At 42.4% G+C, this 27,187-nt stretch overlaps 1 protein-coding gene across 7 annotated transcripts in view; it reads right to left on the bottom strand.

The window, feature by feature from the left end:
- The window catches only part of PDE1C (phosphodiesterase 1C), a 479,499-nt gene that overhangs the window by 260,030 nt on the left and 192,282 nt on the right, over positions 1-27,187 (bottom strand). For 3 of the 7 annotated variants that reach the window (XM_019538225.1, XM_019538224.1, XM_019538229.1), the window contains exon 3: positions 15,098-15,124. The exons of the other annotated variants lie outside the window; for them this stretch is intronic. In XM_019538225.1, coding sequence (XP_019393770.1) covers positions 15,098-15,124 — 27 coding nt within the window. The remainder of the gene's footprint in view (positions 1-15,097; positions 15,125-27,187) is intronic. 7 annotated transcript variants of the gene reach the window in all.

The raw sequence follows: 27,187 nt of genomic DNA on the forward strand, positions 1-27,187 counted from the left end.
AACCACTGTGCTCCAGAATGAAGTCTCTTGTAAAACTGATAAAGGATAGAAACCCAATTGCCAGGCAGAATGTAAATTCTTACAGAACTCTATCCTACTCGATCCCTGACCTCATAGTCCTCATCCCCAAAGAAACCTACACAATACCTTTGAAGCATGGCGCTGGAGACAAAATTCCCTTAGAAAATCACCAAGTTAATAATTTTATGGATCACTACAACTTACCTTTTCCCTCCACTAACTTCTCTGTACTACACAAGGAATAGCCATCTTCTTCCATTTTTAATTATCTTATTCTTTTACTTCAATTGTTCTTTACCTGGCCTGTAGCTAGGTTTAATGCCCTCTTCCCTTTTTATGTGACCATTTTCATTAAAGCATCAAGTGCATTCTGCTTCTTTCCTGGACTTGAAGAACAGCATTTTATGAGAGAAAATGTTAGAAACATCTCTTCCATCTCTCCTATAATTGGTCCAAAAACGGATATTCCCAAGCAAATTGTACTTCAGAGCAATTTCAACATTTTAGTAGCTGTGTGGCCAGCAAGTAACTGAACTACATTACACGCACTTCTAGTATGTCCATTTCCAAAGTAAGGTGAGCATGAAATCAGATACACAGGAACAGCAACACATGCATACCCAAAAAGCTAGCCTTTAAAACTGCACAAAGAAATAAATCACTATTCTTTAACACATGGACTAAATATAGGTAGTCAAAAAGCCAAGGCTGAATTGATTCATTATTCATTGGTTAGTCTAACTGCGTAGACTGAAATGGTAAGCCAGTGAACATTCACTTTTGATTCTAGAAATGTATCCACATGCCTGTAGTGGCCGAGGCCAGAAGCTAGGCGAGGGAGGGGGGCACTAGAGCATGCCTCCCTGCTCCACTGCAGCAGACAGCTTAGGCCAAGGCTAGCCTGTCCACCCTACAAGGTGGGGTATGTGGGGAAGTGCAAAGCATCCTGGAGTGCTGCAGGCTGGTGAGTTAACTTCAATCTAGAGAGGATCTGGGACAGAAGTTCAATAAACCAATTTAAACTAAATCAGTTAAGTCTGATCCTACACCCATTCAGGCTTATCTTAAACTAGTTTCAGCCATTTTAAAAGTAGTTTAAGTGCACTGAACTCCTATTGTGTTACAAATTTGAATCAGTTTCTGATCGTTTTCACCAGTTTGTGTGTAATTTCTGTTCCTAGCCAAGAAGAGCAACTCAAGTCTGACAATATCAACCAGAAGAAAGGGGAAAAAATCCTACATCAATTCAAAAGCTGAGCATGTAGGATATTCTGTGATAGGACAGCCATGATAGAGGACATCCCAGTTTTCTGCTACTCTGTCCTCTATTGATACAAAACCTAACACCTATATGTCCTCTATTTTTCTCTTCAGGAGAAAAACAGAAGTCATAAAGGCATCCGGTTTCATATCAATAGAGGACAGAGTAGCAAAAACTGGACTGTCCTCTATGATGGCCACCCTATTCTATGATTAGGCCTCTATTTCATTTGATTCACCAGCAGATGAATGGGATTCAGAGAAAGGGAGACACAAGGCATAAGGATGTCGTCATTTACATCTTAATCTTCATGCTGGAATTCCTTGAGTAACTTGAATTATGATCTAGAAGCAAAGTGAATAATGTACATGGATTATATTAAAGTTTGGCTTTTAAAACTAATATATACCCAATTTCTTTGTTGTTTGAGGTTTATTTTCCATATCATTTAGAATTATTAAGCCAATTTATCAAAATAAGTTATTGATACAGATCTTCTCCATAGCAGGTTTCACAGTAGTCAACGAAGTGCTGGTAGCATTTTAAGAAGGCTCTCCCAAAACTGTTTTCTCCTTAACGTGCAAGAAATTGTGCGTCTCAAAAAGCATAGAGAAGAGGGATTGAGAACTGGAGAACTCATTTGTTTGTCTTCCCATTTAAAGCAAAGGCGTTACTCCTAAACAAAAATGGCAGCAGCATAAGACAAATAAAATGCAGTTTGCAGGAAAGATTTTTTCTTTGTCCATGGACCTGATGCAGAGAATTTTGGTGCTATGAACACACAGTAAATTCTGTACAGTCTGAAATGAGAGACAGGACAAGAAGTATTATGTACGATGCTAGATAAAGGGGTACACTTGTAGGTATATTTTCCTCATATCCCAAGATACTTCTATAAAACTTTCCATCTACTCCACTGCAAAAGAAGCTGGTCTTCTTAAGTATTTCTAGGTACAAGAGAGATAACTTACACTAAAAGGGATTGAGTCCTGTCAGATACGGGAGGAAAATATTATTTAAAACCTTCTATTTGGTGATAGCATTCCAACAAGATGCATCCAGGAGTCTCTTATGTAAAGGAGGTATAATATAAAAGAGAACTATTTTGAAAGCTCAAATTTTGTAAGAGTTTGGGATTTTGAAAAAAAGATTAAGCAGTACTTAATTATTTCATCCACCCAAGCAAGAGCTTCCACAAGTGAAAATTAAAATACAGTAACCCCAACAAGAACGTCAAGTCACTAATTAGGTTTCTGCTTTCTTAATCTCTCCCTTCCTCCCTCCCACACCTCCAAAAAAATGTCCTTCAGTATGACCACTAATGCCAAGAGAGAGATTAAAACAACTCATTATCAATTTAAATTAAATTTGAGGCAATGCAAAGACATAGAGGTTTTGAATTAGTCATGGAAATTCTGCATCTTAGGATAATTTAAATGACCAGTTTTTTATAATTACCAGGCACGCTGAAACGTGCCTAGATATTGCAACAACTCGATGTAAGTGGTAAATGGAATAGTCAATGGACTAACTGTCTGTATTTCAAGAATATTGATCCAGAGGAGTCCATTAGTTAGCAAATGTTGTGACTACTGGCTTTACCAGATATCATTTATCATTCAGTAAAATCTATCTCAAATTATATTCTTTTCTCTCTTTATAGGTTTTATTCCCCAGGATCTGAAGGAAGCTCAAATAACTTAAGGCAAAGGGCTGTGACAAAACAACTTTTTTTCATTGGCATCTCACTGTGTACACACATACTAAGTCAACTTCAAATTAGACAACTTAACTAAGTCGACTTAAATTAAGCCACGTTCAGGTGTACACACATATAGCTCCTTGACATGGTGGCAGTCATCTTGTCAGTTAAGTCGATTTAACTAATGCAACTAAAAATAATACACCTGGGAGGTATGTTATTTTGCACTACATTCAAGTTGACTCTGCTCCACATGTGTGTGTGCTCTGGCAGTTAAGTCAACTTTAACAAGTGAAGCTGGTTTAGCTGTCAGAAGATTAGTACGTGTGTACACACCCTTAAATATCACGGCTGCCCACTTATTTCATGTTCTTTCCAGCTGCCATTTTTCTTTTCATCAAACTGTATGTTGGAGGCAGGGAAGGTGCATGTGAGGCTCAAACATAAAGACTAGAGTTTGTCTTCCTTGTGGGGTAGAATGAAGATAGCTCAGTTTAGGTCCATTGTAGTAGTAGGTGCAGGGGGGTGTGAAAGGGTGAGAAATTACATAAGGAAAAACTGAAGTGAAATTAAAAGGTCTACTTTAATTCAGATGGCCCACCAAGCTAGAGTGATTCAGACATGCCAGTTTCTATAGCCAGGGCATGCAAGAGGGTGATATGGCTAGCATGAGATTTAGATGTCCAGCAACAAACTTACCCATTACTTCTAGACTGACTCGGGCAGCCTTTGTCACAAACCTGGGGCAGGGCCTGAACTCAGACCTGTAAAGCCTCCATACTCACAAAAGAGATTAGTAATTAATAAATTGTAAGAGCGGGAATATATTGTGATGACTATACATTACTGATTTTATTTTTCTGAACAGACACCAAAGGAGATCTACTTTAAAAAAAAAAAAACAGACTGCAAAGAAAATACATTGAAAGAAAGATGTAGAACTTTAGAAGAAAGATGAACAGTACAAAACCACTTCTGCCTTTGCCAGTACCTGTGCCAAGTTCCATAGTAACATTTCTGGCAAATTGCAGACCCTGGGGACTGAACTATTTATCTATAGACCCAATACATCTGCCATGCAATATCTTCACACTATCTTATGAGTGTGACCATAAAAATATTTACAATGTTATGAAATAGTTTCACTGCTTTGCATATATGTTTCTGAACACTACTTAGTGGGGCTGTGGAGGAGGAATGGCCTTATGCAATAGAAAACACATGTCTGATAAGTCACAGAGTCATTAAGGACTATGGAGGACATATTTAATTGAGCTTTCTCTCAAGTTACTATTGTCATTCTTCATTCTGTGTGTTGCATATCCCTGTGGCAGAAGAAGAATAGACATCATAGCTAAGTATGGACAGTCAACATGTCTGAGGCTAAATTGATTCAATGTTCACAGGTTAGTCTAAGTAACACATGCAGATTTAGCTGATAAGCAAGTGAACAGACATTCACTTTTGATTCTGGAAATGCAGCCACATGCCTGCAGTTGCCCAGGCCAGAAGCCAAGTTTAAAATAAGTTGGTTGGGGGGCAGAGTTAATATTTACAAGCAGCCTTAAGTCTGATACTACATCCATCCAGGTTTATCTTAAAGCAGTTCTGGCAATTTGAAAGTGGTTTATGTGACTGAACTTCTGTTGCATTACAGATTTGAACGGGTTCCTGATCATTTATACTGGTTTATATGTAATTTATGTTCCTAGCCCAAATGTACTTCATAAATTCCACTGACTTAATACAAAAGATTGTGCTATCACTACAAAAGGTTTTCATACATAAACAAATATGGAAAAGCTTGATAACTTTGATCCATTTATACCTACTTTATGACTGATTTGAGATGACCTGTGTTACCACTGAAGAAGCAATTGAAGTTGTCTCTTCCCTTGTTTGTAAGCTCTCTTGTTAGAAACAGACATTATTTAAAATTAACAGGAAAATATTTATGATCATTCAGGATTTTGTAACAGAATCTTGAATTTTTAGATGGATAGGCAATCAGAACTATATAAATGTCAGGAGTAAAACTGAAATTTCAGACTCATTTAAAAGGGACGTGAGGTGTAAGTAGGAGGGAGCCGGTTGCTATTTACTCATAGTTGTGTGGTTCCTTTGGATTCTGAAGTATTTTAATGACTTGTGTCCTGTTCTCTTTAGTCTGTATTTCAAATACATGTTCTATTGCCTTAGGGAGATTATTTTCCTTTCCTAAATCTTCATTTTTTGTGACCGTAGAAACTTCTAATTTTTTACCAGCTGGCCCTCATTGGCTATCATTTCATGAAGGAAAAATCCCACCTTGACATAAAAACGCTGGGAAGCATTCTGGTTGCTGGGAAGTTTCCATTCCACAGAAGCAACCTGATCTAATTAACAAAGGGGATTGAAAGCAAGGGCAAAGGGTTTAAAGTTACATATATTCTGCAGTCATTCACTTCCTCCATTCCCAACTATAGAAGGTGGGTTGTTAGGCCAGCAGAAGCTGCTCTGGTCTAACACATCTTTCAAAACGGTAGGTTTATCCTATCGTCTCCCATGGGGCTTCCCCTACGCAAGGGCAAGTTTTGTGAGCTAGGCAATATGCACAAGAAGTTTTCCCTCAGAGAGCTGAAGAGTATATTTAATTTAGGTTTGTTAAGTGAACAGATCAGTCTTCTATTCAGAACTGTTCAGTGCACCCATATTTTATCACACTAAAAATTCTACACTACATAAACTTCAGAGAACATTATTAAAGTCCCAGAAGTCGAGGACTCTAAAGTTAGGAAATTATAGCATTAACGTTTTATATGCTATCTTAATTTGGCCTCAACAGGTTTATGTATTATGCTATATATTTTTAATTACTGCTATATATTTTTAATTACATGATTGATCACATACCATGTTTTCCATAAAACTGCTACCTCATTCCATGCAGTGGATAAGATTTTATTCAAAAAAAACTTTTCAACTTCATTGTTCAGTGGGCAGATCACAGTCTTATTCTTGCACACAATTCAAACTATGCTATGAAGGCAGAATTACTAATTCCATTACAGGCTTCTCTATAATTCTCACCATGATCTATGTTCATGATCCCCTGTTGCACATGGGAAACTGAGACACACATTCAACAGAGGCCAAGGAGAATTGCGCTTCCAATTTGTAAATACTATGGACATTAGGAACTGCACTTTCAGTCCACTTAGGCATCTTAATTTAGACGTCCAAAAAATCACTTCAAACTTTTGACCATAATCTGTGTACTATGTCTGATCTGTGGGGTGACGCTTGCAGTCTGGTCACAGAGATTGCATGGTGAAAGGGCATACTTAGCATGTGTCTGAGAATGTAAAGGCAAAATGTCAACAAGTCCCCAGTTATGTGCAAACAGTGATTTTTTTCAGATGCTTACAACCTGTTAAAATCAGAGACTATTTTTACAGGCAGCAAAAGACCATTCTGACACTAAGATGACTCCCCCAACAAATACTGAATCCTGGCTCAAAGGCACAGGGGCCCTAACATTTCTCACCAGAACCATCCTATTCTATTCATGTTCACTCTAACATGAACAAAACATGTTTCCCCTCACTTCATTCTCAGAAATGGTGGAATCATTTTGCATAAAAAAAAAAAAAAAAAGCTTGAATCAGACTCGCTACATAGAAAATGTCTGAATGGTTTAGCATTTGGCAGACTTAAAGCAGTTGAAAACAGTCTTCTAGTGGGAAGTGTCAGGCAATCTTAACTATTGGCAAAGATACTGAGCCTGCCTATATTACTACGCAGATGTTATCAGACATGTATTGCAACATCCAGACTTGAATTCAAGTTTTAGGGCCGACTCCTCCAGTTCTACTGAAATCAGTAAGAATTGAAAATGTTCAACAGACCATCTCCCCTGATTCCTCCTCTACCCCCACCCCCCAAAATAAAAATCAGGCTTTTGTAAAGTTTAAATTCTTTTCCTGTTACTTATCATATACTACATTGCTTTCATTTTGCCAGGTTCTTATTAAGTATATAAGAAAAACAGAATTGCTTCAGTTGAGCTGAACAGTATTATAATTATGTGCACAGCTGAAGGAATTAAGGGTATTTATATTTTATTTAATTAAGATAACCTCACAAGGTCAATAGATAAGCTATACAAGTGAAACAGTGTCAGAGCTAAGTAATAAAGGACTAAATAGATTGAAATGAAATGCTGGATGCCAAGTTATTTAATACCACACTGATATTTTCAAAGCATATCAATGACAGCTATCACCACCTGTAACTGCCTGTTTCATCCCTTTAACAATCAGGTTCTTTCAACTCATACAATACTGCTCCCACTAACTATTTTTTTCAGTGCTCTATTTGAATAAAGATCTGAATTATCTCTAAGTATTTTCCCCAGAGTAATGGCACACGTGGTAACAATGTGCCATATCTCAAAAAGTACTAAAAGAGAGATTAATTCAAAACCGATTGCACTGTGTTTACTTGCATAACTGCAAAGCCAAGTCCTGAATAGACACATGAGTAAGCTATTACCTGAAATCAGGCACTTAGAGGATTCAAATATTTGCATGGTTCCAGAGGTAACTTTAAATAGAGGTATTTTAACAAAATATTTCGAGTTAAAAAGCTGCTGTTTGAAATTATGACAGTTTTCCTCTTTAAGATTTTGCACTTACTTCTATTTTTCCATTTTATTTTGCACATGTGTCCGTCCTATGGTCATGGGGACTTTGTTTGAAAGTTGCTTTCACTTATTTCATGTACTAACATGAGCATATGATGCACTGTTATCATCTGTGGCAGGTTGTGCATGTGCACACAGATGCCCCATACAACAGACTATTTAGAGTGCATGTACCAGTAACCATAGCTGCAAAGCTGAAACCAAAAGAACAAGCACAGAGAGAACAAAGAGGGAAAAGGAGGTGTAAGTATCTGTATACTGTTTCTCTCCTACCTTCTAAACATCAGGGCTAGGGTCAGGAGGGTTTAAACCTGTAACAGAACAGAAGTTCAGTGCACATAAACCAGTTTCAAAATGGCCAAAACTGGTTTAAGATAAACCTGATTGAATGTAGTACTACACTTAACTGATTTAGGTCAAAACAGTTTATAGAACCTTTGTCCCAGATCCCTTCCCCATTCAAGTTAAATCACAGTCCCCAGCATCCCAGGATGCTTTGCAGCCCTGGGCTGGGCTGTGCAGTCTGCTCAAGCACAACTGGTTTGGCCCTGCCCCTCTGCTCTCTAACCAGAGCAGTGAGGAGTGGCTGACAAGGGGGTGAGGTTGGGAAACCTGGCTGGGGACACAGCCCAGTCCACCTGGCATGGGTGGAGCAGTCCATCAGGCATTCCCACCCCCCACCCCGACTTGCTGCTTGAGCTGTTGGGGGTGTAGCCAGACGCTGGCCCTGAGGGCAGCCTGAGGTAAAGGGCAGGGGGGAGAGGAGGGAGATTAAACCCACATCCCTTCCTTTCCTCTCCTACTGGCATGGGACTCCAGCTGAGGTCTTCCAGGCAGGGGCACAGCACTGGGTCTGCCAGGCAGGGGTACAGCACCATGGCCAGCCCCGGCAGCAACTGAAGCAAAGGGGGGAAAAGGGGAAAGAAGGGGGAATTAAACCCCCTTTCCTCCCCCTTCCACCTCAGGCTGCCACCAGGGCCAGCATCTGGCCACACCCCCTGCTCCTTAAGTGGCAAAGTGGGGAAGAATGCCTGGCAGGAGCTGCTTCCCCCACTTCCCCCCCAGCTGCAGATCGTGCAGGCCAGGGTGGGGGTTTAAATCCGTCCCCAATCAGCCTGCTGGGGCCTGGCCATGTCCTTCTTCAGCTCAGCTTCCCTTCAGCCTTCTGGCTCTTCTTGCCTGAGGGAGGGGAGGGCTCAGTCTAGTGCCCCCCAGCTTTTAGCCTGAGCCACTGCAGGCCTGTGGCTGCACTTCTAGAATCAAAAGTGAATGTCTATTCACTTGATTCTTGGTTAAAGCTACACAGGTTAGACTAATCTACAAAGATTGAATTGATTCAGGCTCAAGCTTTATGAATGTCTGTACTTAGCCCAGTGGGACGGAAAAGAGTCTATGTATAAACGCTTCAAGGTGTTTTGTTTGTTTTAAGGATGCATAAATTAAAGACATTTTGTCAGAACCCTGCATTTTTCTAAACTTAAAGAACATAAGTAATAGGTCCTCTTTAGTGTTTTTCATTGTATTATTACAATGTATTTTTAGTGCAGCCACTACATTTTGTAATATACGGTATGACATGTAAACCATTTCCTGACATGCAGGGTAAAAGGAGGTGGGGCTTTACTGTGCATCACCTGCTCTGGGATAATTATCGACTGCACATTCTTATCCCATGGTTAGCGTAAGCCAAGCCACAACAGTTTCAATTTTGGTGAAAAGGGGGTCAAAACACATTGCTGCCATTTTTGTGTTATTTTGCAACTTATGTACATACTAATGATTATTTTAAAAATCTTAATGAATGGACAAGTTCAGTGGGAGGTGATCATTTTCATCTTGATAAGTAAATAAAAACCGTAAAACTGTACAACTATCCAATAGGCAGTTAAGTAGGTGAGTGGCAACACACACAATCTTACCGTGTACAAAATAAGGAAAAATATACAAGACTTATGTATCACATAGTTCTCATTTGAATACTATTTGGAGAGCTTCAAGTAGAGTTCAGTGGCACATGGCCTGTCCACAGTTACTTTAAAGGGCCAAGTTCCACTCAGGCAGATAAAATCCAAGCCTGTCCACTGCTTAAAAAGGTTTTGAGAGTTCTATACCTCTATCTTCAAGGCGATTGGGGATACAAAGCAGATCATACCAAAGCATACCAAAACTGGTATTCAGCACTTTATAAGTTATGGCTATTTGCAGCCAATCATAGAACGAATGTTAAGTCTAAAAAAATCTGGAAGAAAATTGAAAAAAATGGGATCTGAAAATCTGAGAGATTTTCTAGCTTCTGACTAGCTCTTTAAACTGCATGATCTCCTTCAAGTAGCTATATAAAGAAATACCTAGTCTTCACTTAGTCAAGGTTAACTGGATATGAAAATGATAGATGACTTAAGTATTTATTAAATATATTGTGCTTCTGGTATTGCAGTGATTAATTTGCATCACAGCTCAGTGGTGCAGACAGAATTAGTAACTTGGGACTAATGAAATTAGAGTTGCATCAACATCTGTGGAACCTCCAAGTTTATGAGGAAAATTATAACAATCTACTTTTAAATACTTTTAAAGTATTTGAGTCAACCCAGTTAACTATGTAATTTATGCAAGATTGTTTTTGTCATCTCCAATTACAAACTGAGTATAGTTCCAGTACTACAGTGACTCTACAGCTCCTCAAATTTTTTTGCATTAAATGATCTACCTGATAGATCTGGCCTCAACAAGTCATTCCTTTAGACTGTAAAGTGTTGAAAATGAGATATTCTTCTGCCTCCCCATATTAAAAGGGGTGCTGAGTAGTTTATGTTCACACTGACATAATTAATAATAATACTCCCAAAAAGAGAAACAAACTAAACAAAATGCAAAAGCAGATAGAATACCATTACCCTGATGGATTTGGAGATATCTGAAGATATAGATCATTTGGATTACTGTGAGAAAGAAAGAGATAGAGAGAGAAATAATCCCCCACAATTAACATATACATAGAGGAAACTCAGGCTGAAGTCTGAAGTTAAATAATAGGTCTGTGCGAAATGTCGGCAGCTGTTTCATTTTGTTTCGGATTCAGACATTTTGACAGTTGAAACACCAAATCCTAAATGAAACACAGGTCTCCAAAACAGCTCTGAAATGATACAGGCCATCCAAAATGTTTTGGGAATTATCCAAAATGATTAGGATGTTTCCAAAACATTTCAGATCTGTTTCAAAGGCGGGCTTGCAGGGAAAGAGGGAGGGGGAGGGGAAGGACTGATATTGATATCTGTAGCTGGTAGCCAGTGACAACAATCTGTCTCTGAGGTCCCTTCCAAACCAGGGGCTGGGGAATCAAATAGGGCACTAAGGAATTGAACAAGGGAGCTGGGGGAATGTTCAGGTCCCTGAGCATTCCCCCGGTTCCTGGTTTGATTCCCCAATTCCCTGATCTTTTCCCTAGCTCTCTGATCACTTCCCCCAGCTCTTCCTGGGGGGTGCGAGCCCCTGGATGTGGGATGACAGCAGAATGCTGCTGCCAGCTGGAGATGGCAGTGGCTCTGGGTTATTTCCCCAGCTGGCAACAGCAGCCTGCTGAAACCTGGCGCACAGATCCAGGGGCCATGACCCCTGGGAAGGAGCTGGGGGAATGATCAGAGTGGTGGGGACTTGAACCAGGAGCTCTGGCTGACAGGTGGATCTGCCCCAGCTCCCAGGCAGCATGTGGTGGCCTGCCGAGCCGTGCTGCACCTGCGCTGTGGTGCAGGTGCCAGGTGGGGGGGACGATCCCTGCTGCCCCCCGCTGCCCTGTGCTGTGCAGGGGGTTCTGCCACAAGCCTTCGGAGGCCCCAACTGCCACTGCCAGAGCTGGTGAGTGAGGTGCCTTTTTTTTTCTTTTTTTCTTTTTTTTTTTTTTAAAGCTCCGCACTTACCAGATGTGGGCCATGCAAATGACAGCAGGCTGCTGCTGCCAGCTGGGGCCAGCATCAGCACCCAAGTCTTCCTGGCATAGTCCACACCAAGCACCAGGAAGAACCCAGTGCTGGCACTGGCCTCAGTCGGTAGCACCAAGCTGCTGTCATCCCGCATGCAGATCTGTGGGGCTGCACCCCCCAAGAAGGGCTGCAGGGCTGTACCAAACTCCTCCCAGGGGGAGCGGACCTCTGGATCTGTATGCAAGATAACAGCATGCTGCCGCTGCCAGCAAGTGATACTAGTTTTGCTTTGAACAGTTTGAGGTGTAGTTTCCCAGAAACCCCTATATGTATCTTCTTGAAACTTCGCAAGTTTCGTGGCCTCAGAAGGGGCTAGGACCCCTGCATGTTTCATCCAAATCAGGCAAGAAATTACAAAGTTATAGGCAGTTTTGTGATTCCACATTGTAGCCTATGGTCAAAACACCAAAACACCATCAAAATTTCAAAACAGTTCCAGCCGAAATGAAAGGGGCAGTGAATTGAAACACTGAAATGATTCACTGTCCTTCCAAAATGCTGAATCTAAAACAAAATGAAACACAGTCATTTCGGATATCCCTACAAAACACTGAAACAAAACACTGTTCCCTTTGAAACGCCAAATCCAAAACTGAAACAAAACGCAGGTATTTCATACTACCCTATTTCCTACCAATACACACACTAGGTTTTCTAGCTATCTTGCTACCTGAATATCTTGCTATGGTAGACAGCACTTTGATAGAATCTGAATCGAATAGGGCCCACTTCGCACACCCCTACTTGCTGGGCACAACCTCCTATACAACCTTTTGCTCCATGGAACCAATACCATTTGTTTCACCAGTACATAGGTCCAGTCATAAAAAGCATAAATTTCAGCAGCTAAACAGCAAACACCAGCACAAAATATACACCAAGCATACAGAGATAAAGGGGGAATATGGGGAGTCAATAAAGGAACATTATAAAAAAGATGCAAAAAAAATGTTGCCCCCCGTGTGATGAATCAGGGTAAATGTATACAAATCACCATGGACACATAACCAAACAGGATACAAAAGACCTCTCTCACAATTTAATTTCTGAGTTAAATGGCAAAAAAATAATAGGGAATATTTTCCTAGCCTGTAGTATAATTTTTGTCTCTTCTAATACTAACAGTAGTAGCTTAAATATATCTCTGCCCCCCCAAAATGCTAAAAAACACATTCCGACCAATGCCATAAGGTATGGACAGATGAAACAATTATACAGTGTTTAAAACTGGGGGACTTAGGATGGTTTAAGCTGATCTGCTATAACAGTTTTCATGCAGCTTCCTATGGTAAATAGAAGCTAAATTGCAGTAACTTAAAAGTTTTTTTTTATTCAGGAGTAAAACTGACACATTTTGTTTTTACCTACAATAGGCTTTACTGCAGATCAGATAACACAATAAGTGCCCCAATCCTTTTAATTTGGTGTAACAGTTTCATGAACCATTCCCAAAATGACATATATAGAAAACACATACAATCAAGATGCAAGCAATATAAAGAACTCACCCAGCAATCATTCAAAATCTAGAAAATTTTCTGTTCTCTAATAACCACTTTGTTATTAAGTGAATACCTCTGGCTATGGGTTCATAACTGTATTAAGTGAAGCATGACAGAAATACAGATCACCTGCATGCAAGCCAACAGCCCACTCAAAAAAAAAATTCTTCATTCAAATTCTCCACAACATTCAAAGTTGCTTGGTAGCTCTTCCAGATGAAACATCCAAGCAGGGCATCTGTTCCAGTGTCCCACACAGTATGGTGCAAAATTGCACAATGACTTGCTGTAGGGCTCAGGACTTCACTCTCACTGTTTGTAAGTCAAAGCACATCACAGAGGAGCACATTCTGAAGTGCCTTTAGGACTTAGTTCCTCCAAGGTATTAAATACTCTCAACTTCCACTGAAGTCAGTGGGGATTAAAAGCACATGTTGATATCTTAAGAATGGTATTTAAAGGTTTGCTTTTTAGGAATTGGCTTATGGGGTTCAGAATGGTTCAGGATAGGCAACTGAGGTTAATTGATTTTTAAAAGCCTGGGTCACACAAGCACAGTTTCACACAGCCTTCGAAGCAGACAGGCTGTATAACACAACAAGACCAACAGATATACACACTGCCTGAGAAATGAAGGCATGTACCATGCTGTACCATAACACAAAATAAGGTGGCACCAACTAACAAGACCCCAGAGCATGGGGGCCTGAGTCTCGGTTTTGGGGAAACAGACCAAATTAGGAGAAGGCCTTGAAAGACCAAATTATTATGTGTGCATGTGATGAGCTACATAGACATATGACAACCACAGCCACACAGAGAGACCAATCAGTGATAGCCACGGATGAAGAGCCCTCAGGAGTCATCTGGAGGGAAGGAGAATACAAAAGAAGGACTTTGAAGCAGCAAGGAGTCCCTGCCATTCCTCGTCTCTCACCTGGGTCGTCCTCCTCCCCATCCTTCTCCTCATCTCCATCCCCATCCCCAGGAGGGGTCCTTGAGGCCACCATGGACAGAGGGCACACCACCAGGGCGTTATCCACCCCACTGGGTGGGGGGGGGCCTCCGCATCCCACCTCCAAGCTGCTGATGTCCTGACAACTGACACCTAAGAGAAAGCCTCACTGTGAAGCCTGCATCCTGGCCGGATGTATCCTGACTCTGATGACAGCCCTCAGGTTGGCAGTATATAGAATTGCTTGATTGTTTGTATAGTTTCTTTTCTGTTATCACTGTGTATCAATACATTTGCCTATTATTGAATGAAAAGGTCGTGATCGGTCTGGGGAGAATGGGTTCCCCCCCTGCCCAGAACAAGGCATCTGGGCCCTAAATCCAGAGCCAACACATGTTACTTTGCAGAATCAAAGTAAGGGGGAGAAACAGAATAAGGCAAGTCATGGTGACCCACCTAAAACTGACGTAGAGCTTCCACAGCAAAGTACACAATCAGAAAGCAACCAAACGCAAACCAAAAATAAAAAGACTCCATAGGGAGAAATGAATCACTCAGAGAACCCCCAGTAGTCTTCCCTACTGCAAAGATGCAATAAGATAGCTAGATCTTTTAGCTGTAATAGGGCCTATTAAGCAACAGGATCCCAGTCTTCCTCTGGCCTCCTGCAAAGGCACATATCATTAACAAAACTAAAAGCACGCAATCAATCTTTTATTGCAGTGCACATAGTGATAGAAGTTAAAACCAGCAGATCTAATTGAAGAAACGAGGGGAAAATATGTTTGAGATCAGGACCAAATTCTTCAATCCTTACTCAGGCAAAGCCCCTGCTATTACCAACAGGAGTTTGGAGTAAGAGTGCTGCCTGTCCTTCATAAAGCGCAGTGGCATGGATTCCAATGATGAACAAGAAAAATCCTTCAGGCTCAAAAAGAAGGATAGTTAACTTACAAACACCTTCCCCCAGTCCTGTGTTTTACTCTTACCTCTGTGATGTTTTCTTATATTTTCTCCTGCAGGAAAGAACAAAATAAAATTGAAATAATAAGGTTCCATTTGGGTTAGAATTGCCACAAAACAGAAGTAAACAGAATCTGACACAGTCAGCTTTGCCACAAGGAAGCTCCAAGTCTAATAACCATTTTCTTACCTGTTTTGGTTTGTTGAAATGAAGTTGTCCCCAGGTTTGATTTCAATGCAAAACAAGTACTGAATTCTGCTCCTACTGATAGCAATCATTGATTGGAGTGTTTTGCCATTAGCTTCAGTGGGATCGTGAACAAGCATGGTATATACCAGTTTGCATATTGCCTTTTTGTTAGGGTGGGGCAGGCTACATCCTAAAAAGGAAGTTACTAACAGAAAATTTCCTATATTTTTGTGGCAGAAGTTTTCTTATACCTTAAAGGCCAGGTTTTAAACTTCAGCCCAGCAGATATACATAGTTTTATTTGTATAGAATACTTATTAGTGATAATGTGGACCAGTATCTTGCCTAAGATAGTTGTTTTCTGTGAAGTCCACTTAACTCTTAATGCAGAGGCTTAAGAGGGCAACTTGGCACTTAGGGAGCAGCAATGCATGAGGCAATGGCATAGGTGCCAGTGCTGGCAGTGTGGCTAGTAAGCAGTATTGACAGCTGCTATTTTTCTACCCCACACCCAAGTCAGCAATCAGGGCTGCTGCCCTGTTCACCCTGCCGTAGTTATGGTACTGTTGCTACACTCTCCCGTTGTTTTATACCATCCTTCACACTGTGAACATGCGATGGCTATAGTAAGAGTGTTGATATAAACCCCAGGTGCCAGAACAGTCTTTTGTGGATCATTTCAGCTTGGCATAACTTGCAGCAGCTGTCCAACAAGCAATATTAGAATCATAAAGCTTCTGGATGTTTAGCTGGAAAAGTTTTTAATCTAATTTATATTTCCCTGTGAGAAGAATGACTTATTAAAACCTGCACAGATACAAATGAGTAAAAGAACAAACTGATCTAGAATCATCAAAACTTAGTAGATACTACGGCTGAGCAAAGCTTCAGGCGCTGATTAAATTCAGAGGAGATTTCGCCTGAATTGGTGGTCGAATCTCCAAATCCAAATCGAATCAGGGGACCAATTAAAAGGTTTGAATCAGTTTGATGCTCTCTGAATTGATTTGGAAAAGATTCAGAGAGCTTTGGCAATTCAGGCAGTCCCCACTGACTACAGCAGGGAGCTCGACCTAGACTCAATGCTGGTAAGTAAGGGGTGGCAGAAGGGGGACTGGAGGAGGGGACCATGGGGGGACCCCTCCCAGGCCCCATCCCCTGTCTGCCCTCACCCCCCATGGCTGCCCCAGCCTCCCCAGGTCCCGGACCTTTAAAAAAAACCCAAAAAAACCCCACTCACCAGGTCCTGCAGTGGCCTCAGGGCTTCTGGGGGCTTGTGACATATGTGGCATGGGGCAGTAGAGGGCAGTGGGGATTGCCAGCAGTCGGTGAGTCGTGGCTTTATTTTTAAAGGGTGGAGCAGCCATGGGGGAAGCTAGGAGAGCAGGCAGGGGTCAGGGGCCTTGTAGCAGAGCCCTCCACATGGCTTGGGGCAGTGGGGGGCAGTGGGAATCGCCCCCTGCCAGGCAGGAGCCAGTGAGTGGGAGCTTTTCTTTTTCTTCAAAGGGCCAGGAGCTAGGCCAGGCAGGGCAGCCATTGAGAGTGGGCAGGGAATGGGGTCTGTGTGATTCACAGATTCAACTGATTAGCCAGCAGCCGAATCTCTGAATCAGATTTGGCCAAATTGATTTGGGACGGTGATTCAAATCACTGAATCGAATCGCTGTCCCCTGAATCAGCCAAATCTAAATCCGGAGCAAATACCAGCCACTTCACACAGGCATAGTAGAAACTAGTCTATCTGCATTTACAAATACTCTGATGGAAGGACTCAAACTCATTTGGATTTATCCAATGCTCGAGCCCTTTCCATTTTTAAAAGAACTGGATGAAGAACAAAAATCCCATTTCAGAGAGACCGACATTTTGAAAAGCATTATCATTCCAAATTTGAACAAAGGATGAACATGGTTAAGTTCTCTACAAAAGAGAATCAGGCCACAGGGCAGGGGGAAGGAAAGGGGAATTTCAGGTTGACCAGAATGTTTCATTTCCACATGCTCAGAACGCTTTGCATTATAGTAATGTAATGCAAAATTTAAAAAAAAACAACAGTCATTAAAAAAAAAAAGTTTAATTCCAAAAATATTAAAACTGTTTTGATGGGATGTTTCAACCTTGTCAACACTTTTGTTTTCCCTTTTTGATTGAATTGACATGCTTTTGCAAATGTATTTCAGTTTCAATAGAACTCCATTTTTTGATAGAAAACTCTTGCATCTAGTTATTTGACTAGCTCTAATTTTAAAGTTTTCTCAAAAGTGATGTTCTACATTATGGTTCTCTTAGTACGTAAAGAAAAACATGCATTTTTCAAATCATTTATATTTTAATTGAATCAGAATTCTTTATCTGAGGTCATTGGATTGCATTAAGAAACCTTGTAATAACACAGACAACCATGTTAGGAAAGGGACATTTCCCTGTTATCAAGTTCCACAAGGAATATTATTCTTAATGGTGTTGTAATTTCCACACCTGCACTCCCATTACAGTGCCAGTCCATATGTAAACCAAGTTGCTGGTTTTGTTTATAGACATATAATTTGCATGTTACAGATTAAAACTATGTTGCTAAAAGCACAGCTGCTTCCTGTCCCAGTATCATTAGTGCAAGCCCATGCTTTAACCAACAAAAAAGAAAGAAAAAGCATTCTACCACCAGCAACATCCATATACCTTCTAAGACTAGCTTTAAATTTACTGTATGTCTGCGTTCCCACCCAGTGTTAAAAATGCTAAATGAAGGTGTCAAGAATTTATAGCTAAGATTTTAGCTACCTCTAAAACAAGCTCTAATTTGCAATCGCAAATGAGAAAGTTTAGGCATCTAACCTATATGCACTTGCAAATCAACATTTCCACCCTCAGAACATGTGGTTAGACCTATCAGATTAAAGCACAATTTTGCAAGCATTACGTTACAGACTGACTTAAGATTTTTTTTTTAAACATGACAAGAACCAACAATTAATCACAATCACCAACACTCATAGGAACTCACAGTGAGTGGACATTTTCAGGTAGCAATCAGTAATGTTCAACAATAAACACCAGCTCCCTCTGCAGTATTTTATTTGCAGGCAAGTTTCCTCAGAGCCTTTAGGAAAGGGTGTTAGACCAGGACTATGATCTGAAAGAAGCCGAAGCATACCTGGGCATTTCTGCCCCCTGGCTAACAGCAAATGCATAGGGCAGTGTTAGTAGTTGTACTGGTGGTTGTGGCAGTGGCAGCCTGGCTAGCAGCATAGCAGCTGCTATTTTAACTCACACACCCCAATTTGACACCCCCTCTTAGCTACTCTACTGGAAAGGAAAATGTTGAATCAGACTAAATTGTGGGATCTGGGGTAAACTGGTAACAAGCAGGATTTCAGTGAGCACCCAGAAGAATATCCCTCTCTGCAAAGAAATAGAGCCAGAATGGCCATTGGAAAGTGAAGGCACCTAATGACTGATGGGTGATTGCCTGTGATATGGCTAAGTACAGACAGTCAAAAAGCCCGAGGCAGAATAAATCCAATCTTCGCAGCTTTCCCTAATTGGCAAAGGCAGGCAGATGCCTGTGCTGGCTGAGACCAAAAGGCAGGGGCACTCCAGCATGCTTCCCAGTCTGTCTGCCATTGCCAAGGGCAGCCAAGCCCAGAAAAGCAGGGACCATCCCTGTTTGGCTGCCCAGCACACCCCTGCTATCAGCCATGGTGAAGGGGGGAGTTGGCACAAAATGGCTCCCCAATCCCACAGCGGAGCAGGGTGGAAGGAAAGAACAGAGCCCCCCACCCCAACACAGGCTCCCACCAAGCTGCAGCCTGCCCAACTGAAGGGAGCTCTGTGACACGGGGTGTCCCTCAACCCAGCCAAGTAGTGGGGAATTACAGCCCCCTCCTATTCTGCACCCCCCCCCCAGCTAGGGTCTTCCCAGCTGGAGGTGGGACCTTGCACTGTGGGGGCTTTCCTCTGCCCCAGCCCCAGCCCCTCTGGGCTGGGGGAGCCTGCCCAGCTGGGGGCAGGGGCCATGCCAAGGAGGTTTCCCCCTGCCCAGCCAGCCTTGCCCACCATGAGTCAGTGTCCCGACCCACAGGAGGAGGGGGAAACAGAGTCCCCTGCCCCAGTCCTAGCATCCCCCCCTCCACTTGGACAGACACCCAGAGGGGCCTGGAGCCAGGATGGGGGAAAGTCTCTGTGGTGTGGGCACTCCCTAGCTAGGCAAACCCCATCTTGGAAGGTGGGGGCAGGACTGGGATTGGAGTAGAGAGCTCTGTTACTTCCTCCATGCATTAGAGGCATTGACGCACTGTGATGAGGCTTGACACCACAGCCTGGTGGGCCAGAGGGGATACCTCCATGGCACAGGGATCCTCCCAGATGAGCAGACCCCAGCTCAGGGGAAGCCCAGGGCTGAGGTGGGGGGCTCCGTTCCCCAACCTCCCCCTCACTGCCCCACCAGGCTGACAGGTACAGATAGGATGCAGGCTGGGGAGCAGAGGCTTTGCTGCTTCTGCTCTGTGACAACCTAAATGTGGGGTCAGCCTGTCTCAGCTGAACAGAGGAGCACTGGCAGAAGCTAGCCTGCCCGTCCTGTGAGGGGGGTTAGTTAGCAACAGGCCACAAAGCATCCGGGGATGTTGGGGGACTACAATGTAATTTGAGTCAGGAGGGGATCTGGAACAGAAGTTTGATATATTGGTCTAACCTAAGCTGATTAAATCTAATACTACATCCATTCAGTTATATCTTGAACCAGGTTCCACCATTTTGAAACCAATTTATGTGCATTAAAACTTCTGTTCTGTTACAGGTTTAGACCGGTTTCTGATCACTTATACTGGTTTGTGTGTAATTTCTGTACCTAGCCTATTAGAACTAGATAAATGGGGAGTTACCTTGAGTTCAGCTTTTCTTCCACTTGCACAGGTGCTCTGCTGGAGGTATCTAAGCATCCCATTGAATTAATGCTCTCTATTGTGGAATGCATTACCCATAAGACTACCTTGAATTTATATTTTAAAACGCATTAGGCAAAGCTGGGAATATTATTCAAGCTAAATGAAATTAAGAGGCGAGTCATACTCGGTAGGACTCTACACTGCTTTGATTTAAATCACTGCAAGTCAGGAAGAAATCCACTGAATTCCACTTAATTACACAAGCCTAAAAGCAGTCTGAACACAGAATCAGGAACCATACAAGCAACTGCTTTGGGGTCCAGCAGCAAAAGTGCAATTGAGATGTTAAAAGTATTACATCAGAGCAAATCCAAAATGGTGTGTGGCTATGAATCCATTTACATAAAGTGAGTGTGTGAGCTGAGCCACTTGTTTTCAAAATCCACTTCTCTGACCATGGGAAGGAATTTGTCTTCTAAAGCATACAGAAGCAAAATAAAAGACTCAGCAGAGGTAATTCTAAAATAAAATTAAAGGACTACAAGACCTCCAAAATACCTGTGTCCCTATGATTATCATTATTATTGAAGGCATTGTTTTAGATGAATTGTAGGTTATATGTAGAAATATTACCATTACTACCACCTATGCTGTGTGTGTGTTGTGGATAGAAAAACTCTGGCCTTCAGCTCTGGCAATCCAACCCCTTTTCCAATAATCACTCACACATCTATATGTTGAGTGTTAAACACCGTCACAAATGTTTAGATAATTATTTTGTACACCTCACTAAGGGTTAGTGATGAGCACAGTTCTACAATATGTTGCATTTTTAAAACTATACAAAGAGGTTTAGGAAAATCTCAACTGTTTGACTCTTGAACATAACTCTCAACAGAGCTGACCTTGTTTAAGAAGCCACAAAACAGTCATTTTGGAGATATGCTTCAGACACTGAACAGATTTAGCTGTTTACAAAGCTGTCTGACTTGTCAAGTCTCACAGTAGTGGTTAAAAAGTTTGTTGCAGACAGTCTTAGTCTCAACACCTAGTATCATCAAGTTCATGAGAAGTGTCTTTGGTAGGGTGTAGTGAACATGACACTTGGAGATAGATTTTACCCATAGCTGAACCTATTTGTTAACACAGTAGATTCCCAAAAGGCTATTCTTGCAATCACAGTTAAAAACAGTAGTTATCTTCCAACATGAATAATTAATACTATCTACTGCCTAAACTAACACTGCCTGCAGTCTTAATATTGCAGGGATATCCTTTAATTCATGTTAGAAGCCTATGGCTTTGGGCAGAAAGCTCACAGTTCTACTCCCTCTAGAGGACTATGAAATCCTATGCAGCCCGATTTATGATATTATGTACCTACAGTTTCATAGGTATAATTCTACTATACTCAATGGTACATTAAAAAACTCTTCAGGACACACACCGTTTTATCCTTACATAGGATAAGTACCATATATAGTTTTATCAATTTTTTCTTCTATCATTAAAGACTATTTGATAGTCTGTGGATAGAGCAACTGGATGCATCCAAGGAGCAGATTTATAGCAAAATAAACATTATTCACTGGTACTATTTCACCAAAGAACAGGACTGAGTGGGGGGAAAAGATTAAGTAGACCTGCCAACTGTGTAGCATTTGCCCCATTATCACAAGACTCCAAATTTTTAGCTAACTGAATTGCTTTCATACCCACAATCCCTAAAGAATTAACTGAATTCTCTAAAGTGAATTTTGATTCTGAATAGTGACTGCTTAGAACATAGCATTTTGGGGTTCCATAAATGAGAGACAGCATACTTCTCAGATGATTTATTAAGTAATTTGAGTACATCTGCAATTAATAGGATTTTGTGTTTGTTTAAGTAATTGCCATCCCTGTCATCTCAGTGTTGGTTAGAAAAGCCATTAACAGCAGTTATTTTCTACTCGTATATCATTTACTAGTAATAAAGATTCAAAGGCCCAATTCTGCCCAGTTATGTATGTTGATGTTGGACCATTAACAATTTGGATAATTGAATAATAATCCATGAATGGCAATCACAAAATGAGACCGAAGAAAATCAAACCAATTATCTTCTTGTCACCAAGTTGGTTCTTCGCTTCAAAACGGAGGGTGAGAGTGGGGTGGATGGAGGCAGTAAAATCTAATTTTCTCCCTCAGATCAGCAGAACTGACTAAATTCACAGAAAGAATAGACTTTAAGAAGGTCCATTCAACTAATCTAGCTTTCTATTAGTCACAGCTACCTAATGTCTTTAAGAGAAATTGGTTACTGAATGCAAATGATAAAAATGGCTTATTTCACTGGCCAGGGGTGCTCCGTTTCCTATTTAGAAGTTTTATAATTAACACGTTTAAGAAGTTTTATAATTAACACATTTAAGATATGAATGGGAGCTTATTCATCCATTAACAAAGGCACTCAATAACATCTGTCTTCTAATATTACTGTTCCATCATGTCCTCCATTCATAACACAGGCATTCATCTTAGCTTCTCTGTATAGATTCATCTGACTGGCTCATTCAGCAAGTCAAAGGCAGCATTTCTGTAAGGAGTCCACCCTGTAATATGAAAGGTTTCCCTAGATCTACTTTTTCCCTTTCTGCCAGAACTGAGCTCCTTACTTGAGACAAGTGCCATGATAAGACTGTTGAAAATATTAAACCTCTTTATAACAAGTTGACACTGAGAAGAATCATTTGTGTTTAATACAGAGGGCTGAGTGTTTTTGTAAACAGAACCAAAAAGGCTCTTGTCCCTGCAGCAGCTTCAGCATTTAGGTTAGATTAAACATTTATCTTGAGTGGTCTTCACACTTAGTTCTTTTGCTGCTGAATCCTCCTGGTTCACCAGTGAGGATTCCACTTGCTCTCCAATTCAACCAAATCTGCTAGTGCACCAACACCCACCACTTCCAGTGAGTGTTACATTTAAGTAACACTATCATTACTGAATTCTCAATAAATATTGAAAGAAAGAGAAAGGCACTTGGATGAAATTCAATCCAGGTGTAACATCACTGGTTTAACTGGAATCAGTCGACTTAAGTTGGAATCAGCTGACATCACTTCATATGCTACAGATGAGTATGGACCAAACACACAGAATTCGGCAGAAGTAGCATTAACAGTTATTGTCATAAATTGAGAATTACTGTATTGTTCAAGAGTAGTATACACAAATGGAAAATGATGAAAACAATGGGAGAGTAGGAAAAAAAAAAATGAGTAAGTTGTTGGGGTGGGGGTGTAGAAATGCTACCTTCTAATGTTTTAACAACCTACATCTAACTCTGGACCTAAATGGCTGCAGATCCATAAATTAACTGGATCACTTAAATAAATTGAAATTTCCTCTTCCAGCCAGCTCTGTATTCTGTATCAGTATGTCATACATTGTACATCAATTCAAGTGTCATCAAAACAGGATTAATGATGCCTATACACTACAGCTCATTATTAATAAACATGTATAAATCAATTTGAGAAATGAAAATCGTATTAACAGGACTATGAAGTGGCCAGTAGTGGATGGAAATTTAGCTTAAGGCCACTGAGATCACTGAACAGAACTGAACAATTCACTAGGACCACAAGGTTTGGAATACTTTGTCTGCCAACTGCTTTAATTTACCGGTTAGAACAAAAAGAGTAGTTTTCTTCTGTTTCATCTACTCTCCAGTCAAAAACAGAACAGCTTATCACTTACAATATCTTCCATATAGGTTGAAGATACAGGATGTTACAGTCTGCCAAAACAGTCTGCTAATGTAAATGGTACAGCCACAGAGATAAACAACAGCTGAGAGTTATAGAAGTTAAGAGACGGGAGGAGTGAGATGGAAGCAAGTCTACAAAAGGTTCTAAAAATCAAGAAGGGTAATTTTGAAAGGGATAGGCAACTTACTGAGGCTTTAGCAAAGTTGAATGAGGATGACAGTTATTCTGAGGCAGAGTTGCAGAGGTGAAAAAAAGATTTGCAGCTAAAACAAATTTGAAATAAAGAGGGAGGGAGAGCCTGGATCAAGGATAGAACACTGACATTTCAGGTCTTTGAAACATATGTGTAACCCGGGCGGTACTCCAAGAGGTACCCCTCTCTAACTGAAGGGATCAAAGCAGGTGCACAAGCACTGTGGGAGTGTAGGAACTCTCCTCCCCCTATAGAGCAGAGCCAGACCACCAATGGGGACTTAACTGTATACCTTTTAATACTGGGAACATAACAGGCATAAATCAGAGGGTATAGTGGACACTACAATGCTCCAAGGGGGCAGGATTCAACAAAGGTTAGACACTTACAATCATTGACAAAAACAGGGTTAACAAAATATAAAACACGAACAGCAGAAAAAACCATATGGGTTGGTGAAATATAAAAAAAGGCACAAAATGCAAAATGTCAAGGAAATATAGGGCCTTAGTACCTGGAGGGGGAGAAAGGGGGAAAACACAATGGCTCACCCCAATTTACCTCAGTTGGGACTTGAACCCAGATCTCCCATACAGTTCATAGGAACACTGCCACACAGCCACCACTGGTGGCACTGTACCAGCCTGCTAGGGGTCTTGACCTTCCTGGAGCCCTGGCCTCACGTTGAGCTTCCTGGGCTTTGACTGGAGGAGCTGGAAGCAGAGTTGGGAACCCCTCAGGTTGCTGCTCAGATCCTTGCTGGAGCGGAGGAGAGCCTGTCCTGCTGGGGGGATCCTGGAGCCCAGTGAGGAGCCTCTCCTGCTGGCTGCACACCACGCTGCTAAGGGTCCCACTGCTGCCTGCAGGTCCAGCTCTTTCAGGCTCTTCCTGGGCACTGCTCCTGGCTCAGCTCTGTGAAGTTCCTTCCTTGTTGTCCCTCACTGGTCTCTCCCTTGAGTCAGCCCACGCTGCCCCTTTTATCCCCCTCCAGGTTACTCAAGGGGCCAATCAGGGGACATAGGGGGTGAGTCTCTGGGGCCTGATTGGTGCAGAAAGGGAATCCCAAGTCCTCCAATCATCTTTTACCCCTTCAAAACCCCCGGGCCAAATCATTACCAGATTGGTGAGGAAAGGGAATCCCAAGTCCTCCAATCATCTTTTGCCCTTTCAAAACCCCTGGGCCAGGTCACTGCCAGCCAGCCCGTCACATCCTCCCCCGCGGAACCCTTCACCATTTCCAGTGAAGCACAGACCTCAGCCTGGAGGACTACTGGACCCAAGGGGCAGTGATAGGGACCTCCACCAGCACCCCCAGGGCATTGTAGGTGAAGCAACGGACTGACCGAAGCTTCCGCCTTGTCGTGGGGTGCGGTCTGAGGCAGGACTGCATGAGGGCCCCAGTGGCTCAGGTTCCCTCTCACTGAAGGAGTCTGCCCCACTGGCAGGTAAAGGCATGGGGTTGTTTTCTCCTTCAGTCTCACCAGGCAGGGCCCCACAAGCAGCAGTCCCTGTCTCCCCTTCACCCTGAGGAGTGGCAGGTCCTAAGCTCAGGTGAAAATCAGCAGGGTACCACCAGTCAGAGTCCAAGTCCTCCGGGGGAGCTGCAGGCACAACTGCCGGCTGGGTGGCGTGAGGCTCCCTTCTACGGGGAAACCTAGGCCTCTCTTCTCACGGCTCTCTCTCGGGAGGAAAGGGCCCCACCAATTGGCCAATAGGCAGCAGGAGGTTCCAGTGGACCACGCGACTTCGACCCGGTCCAGACTCAGGGGAGTTTTCATGTACTGGGAGGTCTCCCAGTTGTCGCACCACTGTATAGGGTTCAGCCCACCACCGATCAGCAATTTTGTGTCTCCCAGTTAGCCCCAGGTTTTGCAGCAGCACCCAGCCTCCTTCTTGAAACCCTTGTTCATGCATGCAAGCATCATAAAGCCGCTTATGGTGTTGCTGGTTTCTTCCAGCAGTTTTGGCTGCCAGTCGGTACCCATGACAGAGACAGTCCCGAAGCTGTTGTGCATATTGACCATGAGTCAAATGTTGTTGGTAGACTTGTTCTATCCCAAAGCACAAATCTATGGGTAACTGGGGCTCCCTCCCGAACATGAGTAAATACGGACTGACCCCCGTTGCATCATTCCTAGTGGGGTTGCATGCATGCACCAGGTATGCAATATGCTGGCTTCATGCAGCCTTCTGTTCCTGCTGGAGGGTACCCAGCATGTTCAAGAAAGTGTGATTGAAGCGCTCGGGTTGGGAATCCCCTTGGGGGTGGTAGGGTATAGTCCTTGATTTCTGTATGCCAGCCTCTGTCAGTGCTTCACGCAACAACTGGCTCTCAAAATCTGGGGCAACGAAGAGCGTTGGCCGGTCACATCCAACTTAGTGTTGGTGAGCACATAGGTAAGGGGATTATTGTCTGTCCACACCTGGAAGGTAATCCCATACAGATAGTCCTGGAATTTCTCAGTGATGGCCCACTTGAGGGCCAGGAATTCAAGCTTATGTGCTGGGTACTGCAACTCCCTGGGTGACAATCCCCTGCTGGCAAAAGCCACTAGTCACCGGTGTCCCTCATGTTCCTGGTACAGCACAGCCCCCAGTCCTGACAGGCTAGCATCTGTGTACAAAATAAAAGGGCGGTTGGGACCAGCATATGCCAGTACAGGTGCCTGAGTCAACCACCAGATCACCTCCTGGAAGGCATCTTCACACCGTGAGTCCCACTGCAGACCAAAAGGCTCTGTGGGGCTTCATGTCACAGGAAGCCCATTTAAGCTATTGTTTCACCCCTTCTTGCGGGGTGACCTTCCCACCTGGTGTCCGTGAGTTAGGGCATTTAAAGGTCTGGTTATTGTAGCATAGTCTTTAACAAATCGTCAATAGAATCCCACAAATCCCAGGAACCTTTTCAATTCCCTAAAGTTCTTGGGTCGAGGCCAGGTGGTCACAGCACTTACTTTTTCCGGATCAGTGCTGGGCCCTTCCTGTGATACAATATATTCTACGTACTTCACAGAGGCCTGGCAGAACTTACATTTATAAATGGCCAACTTAAGCTCAGTACCAGCAGTTTGCCCCACTCCCCCCTGCACAGTCCC

This window comes from Crocodylus porosus, unplaced genomic scaffold, assembly GCF_001723895.1.
Source record: "Crocodylus porosus isolate Cpor-Errol unplaced genomic scaffold, CroPor_comp1, whole genome shotgun sequence".
In the NCBI taxonomy this organism is placed as follows: domain Eukaryota; kingdom Metazoa; phylum Chordata; order Crocodylia; family Crocodylidae; genus Crocodylus; species Crocodylus porosus.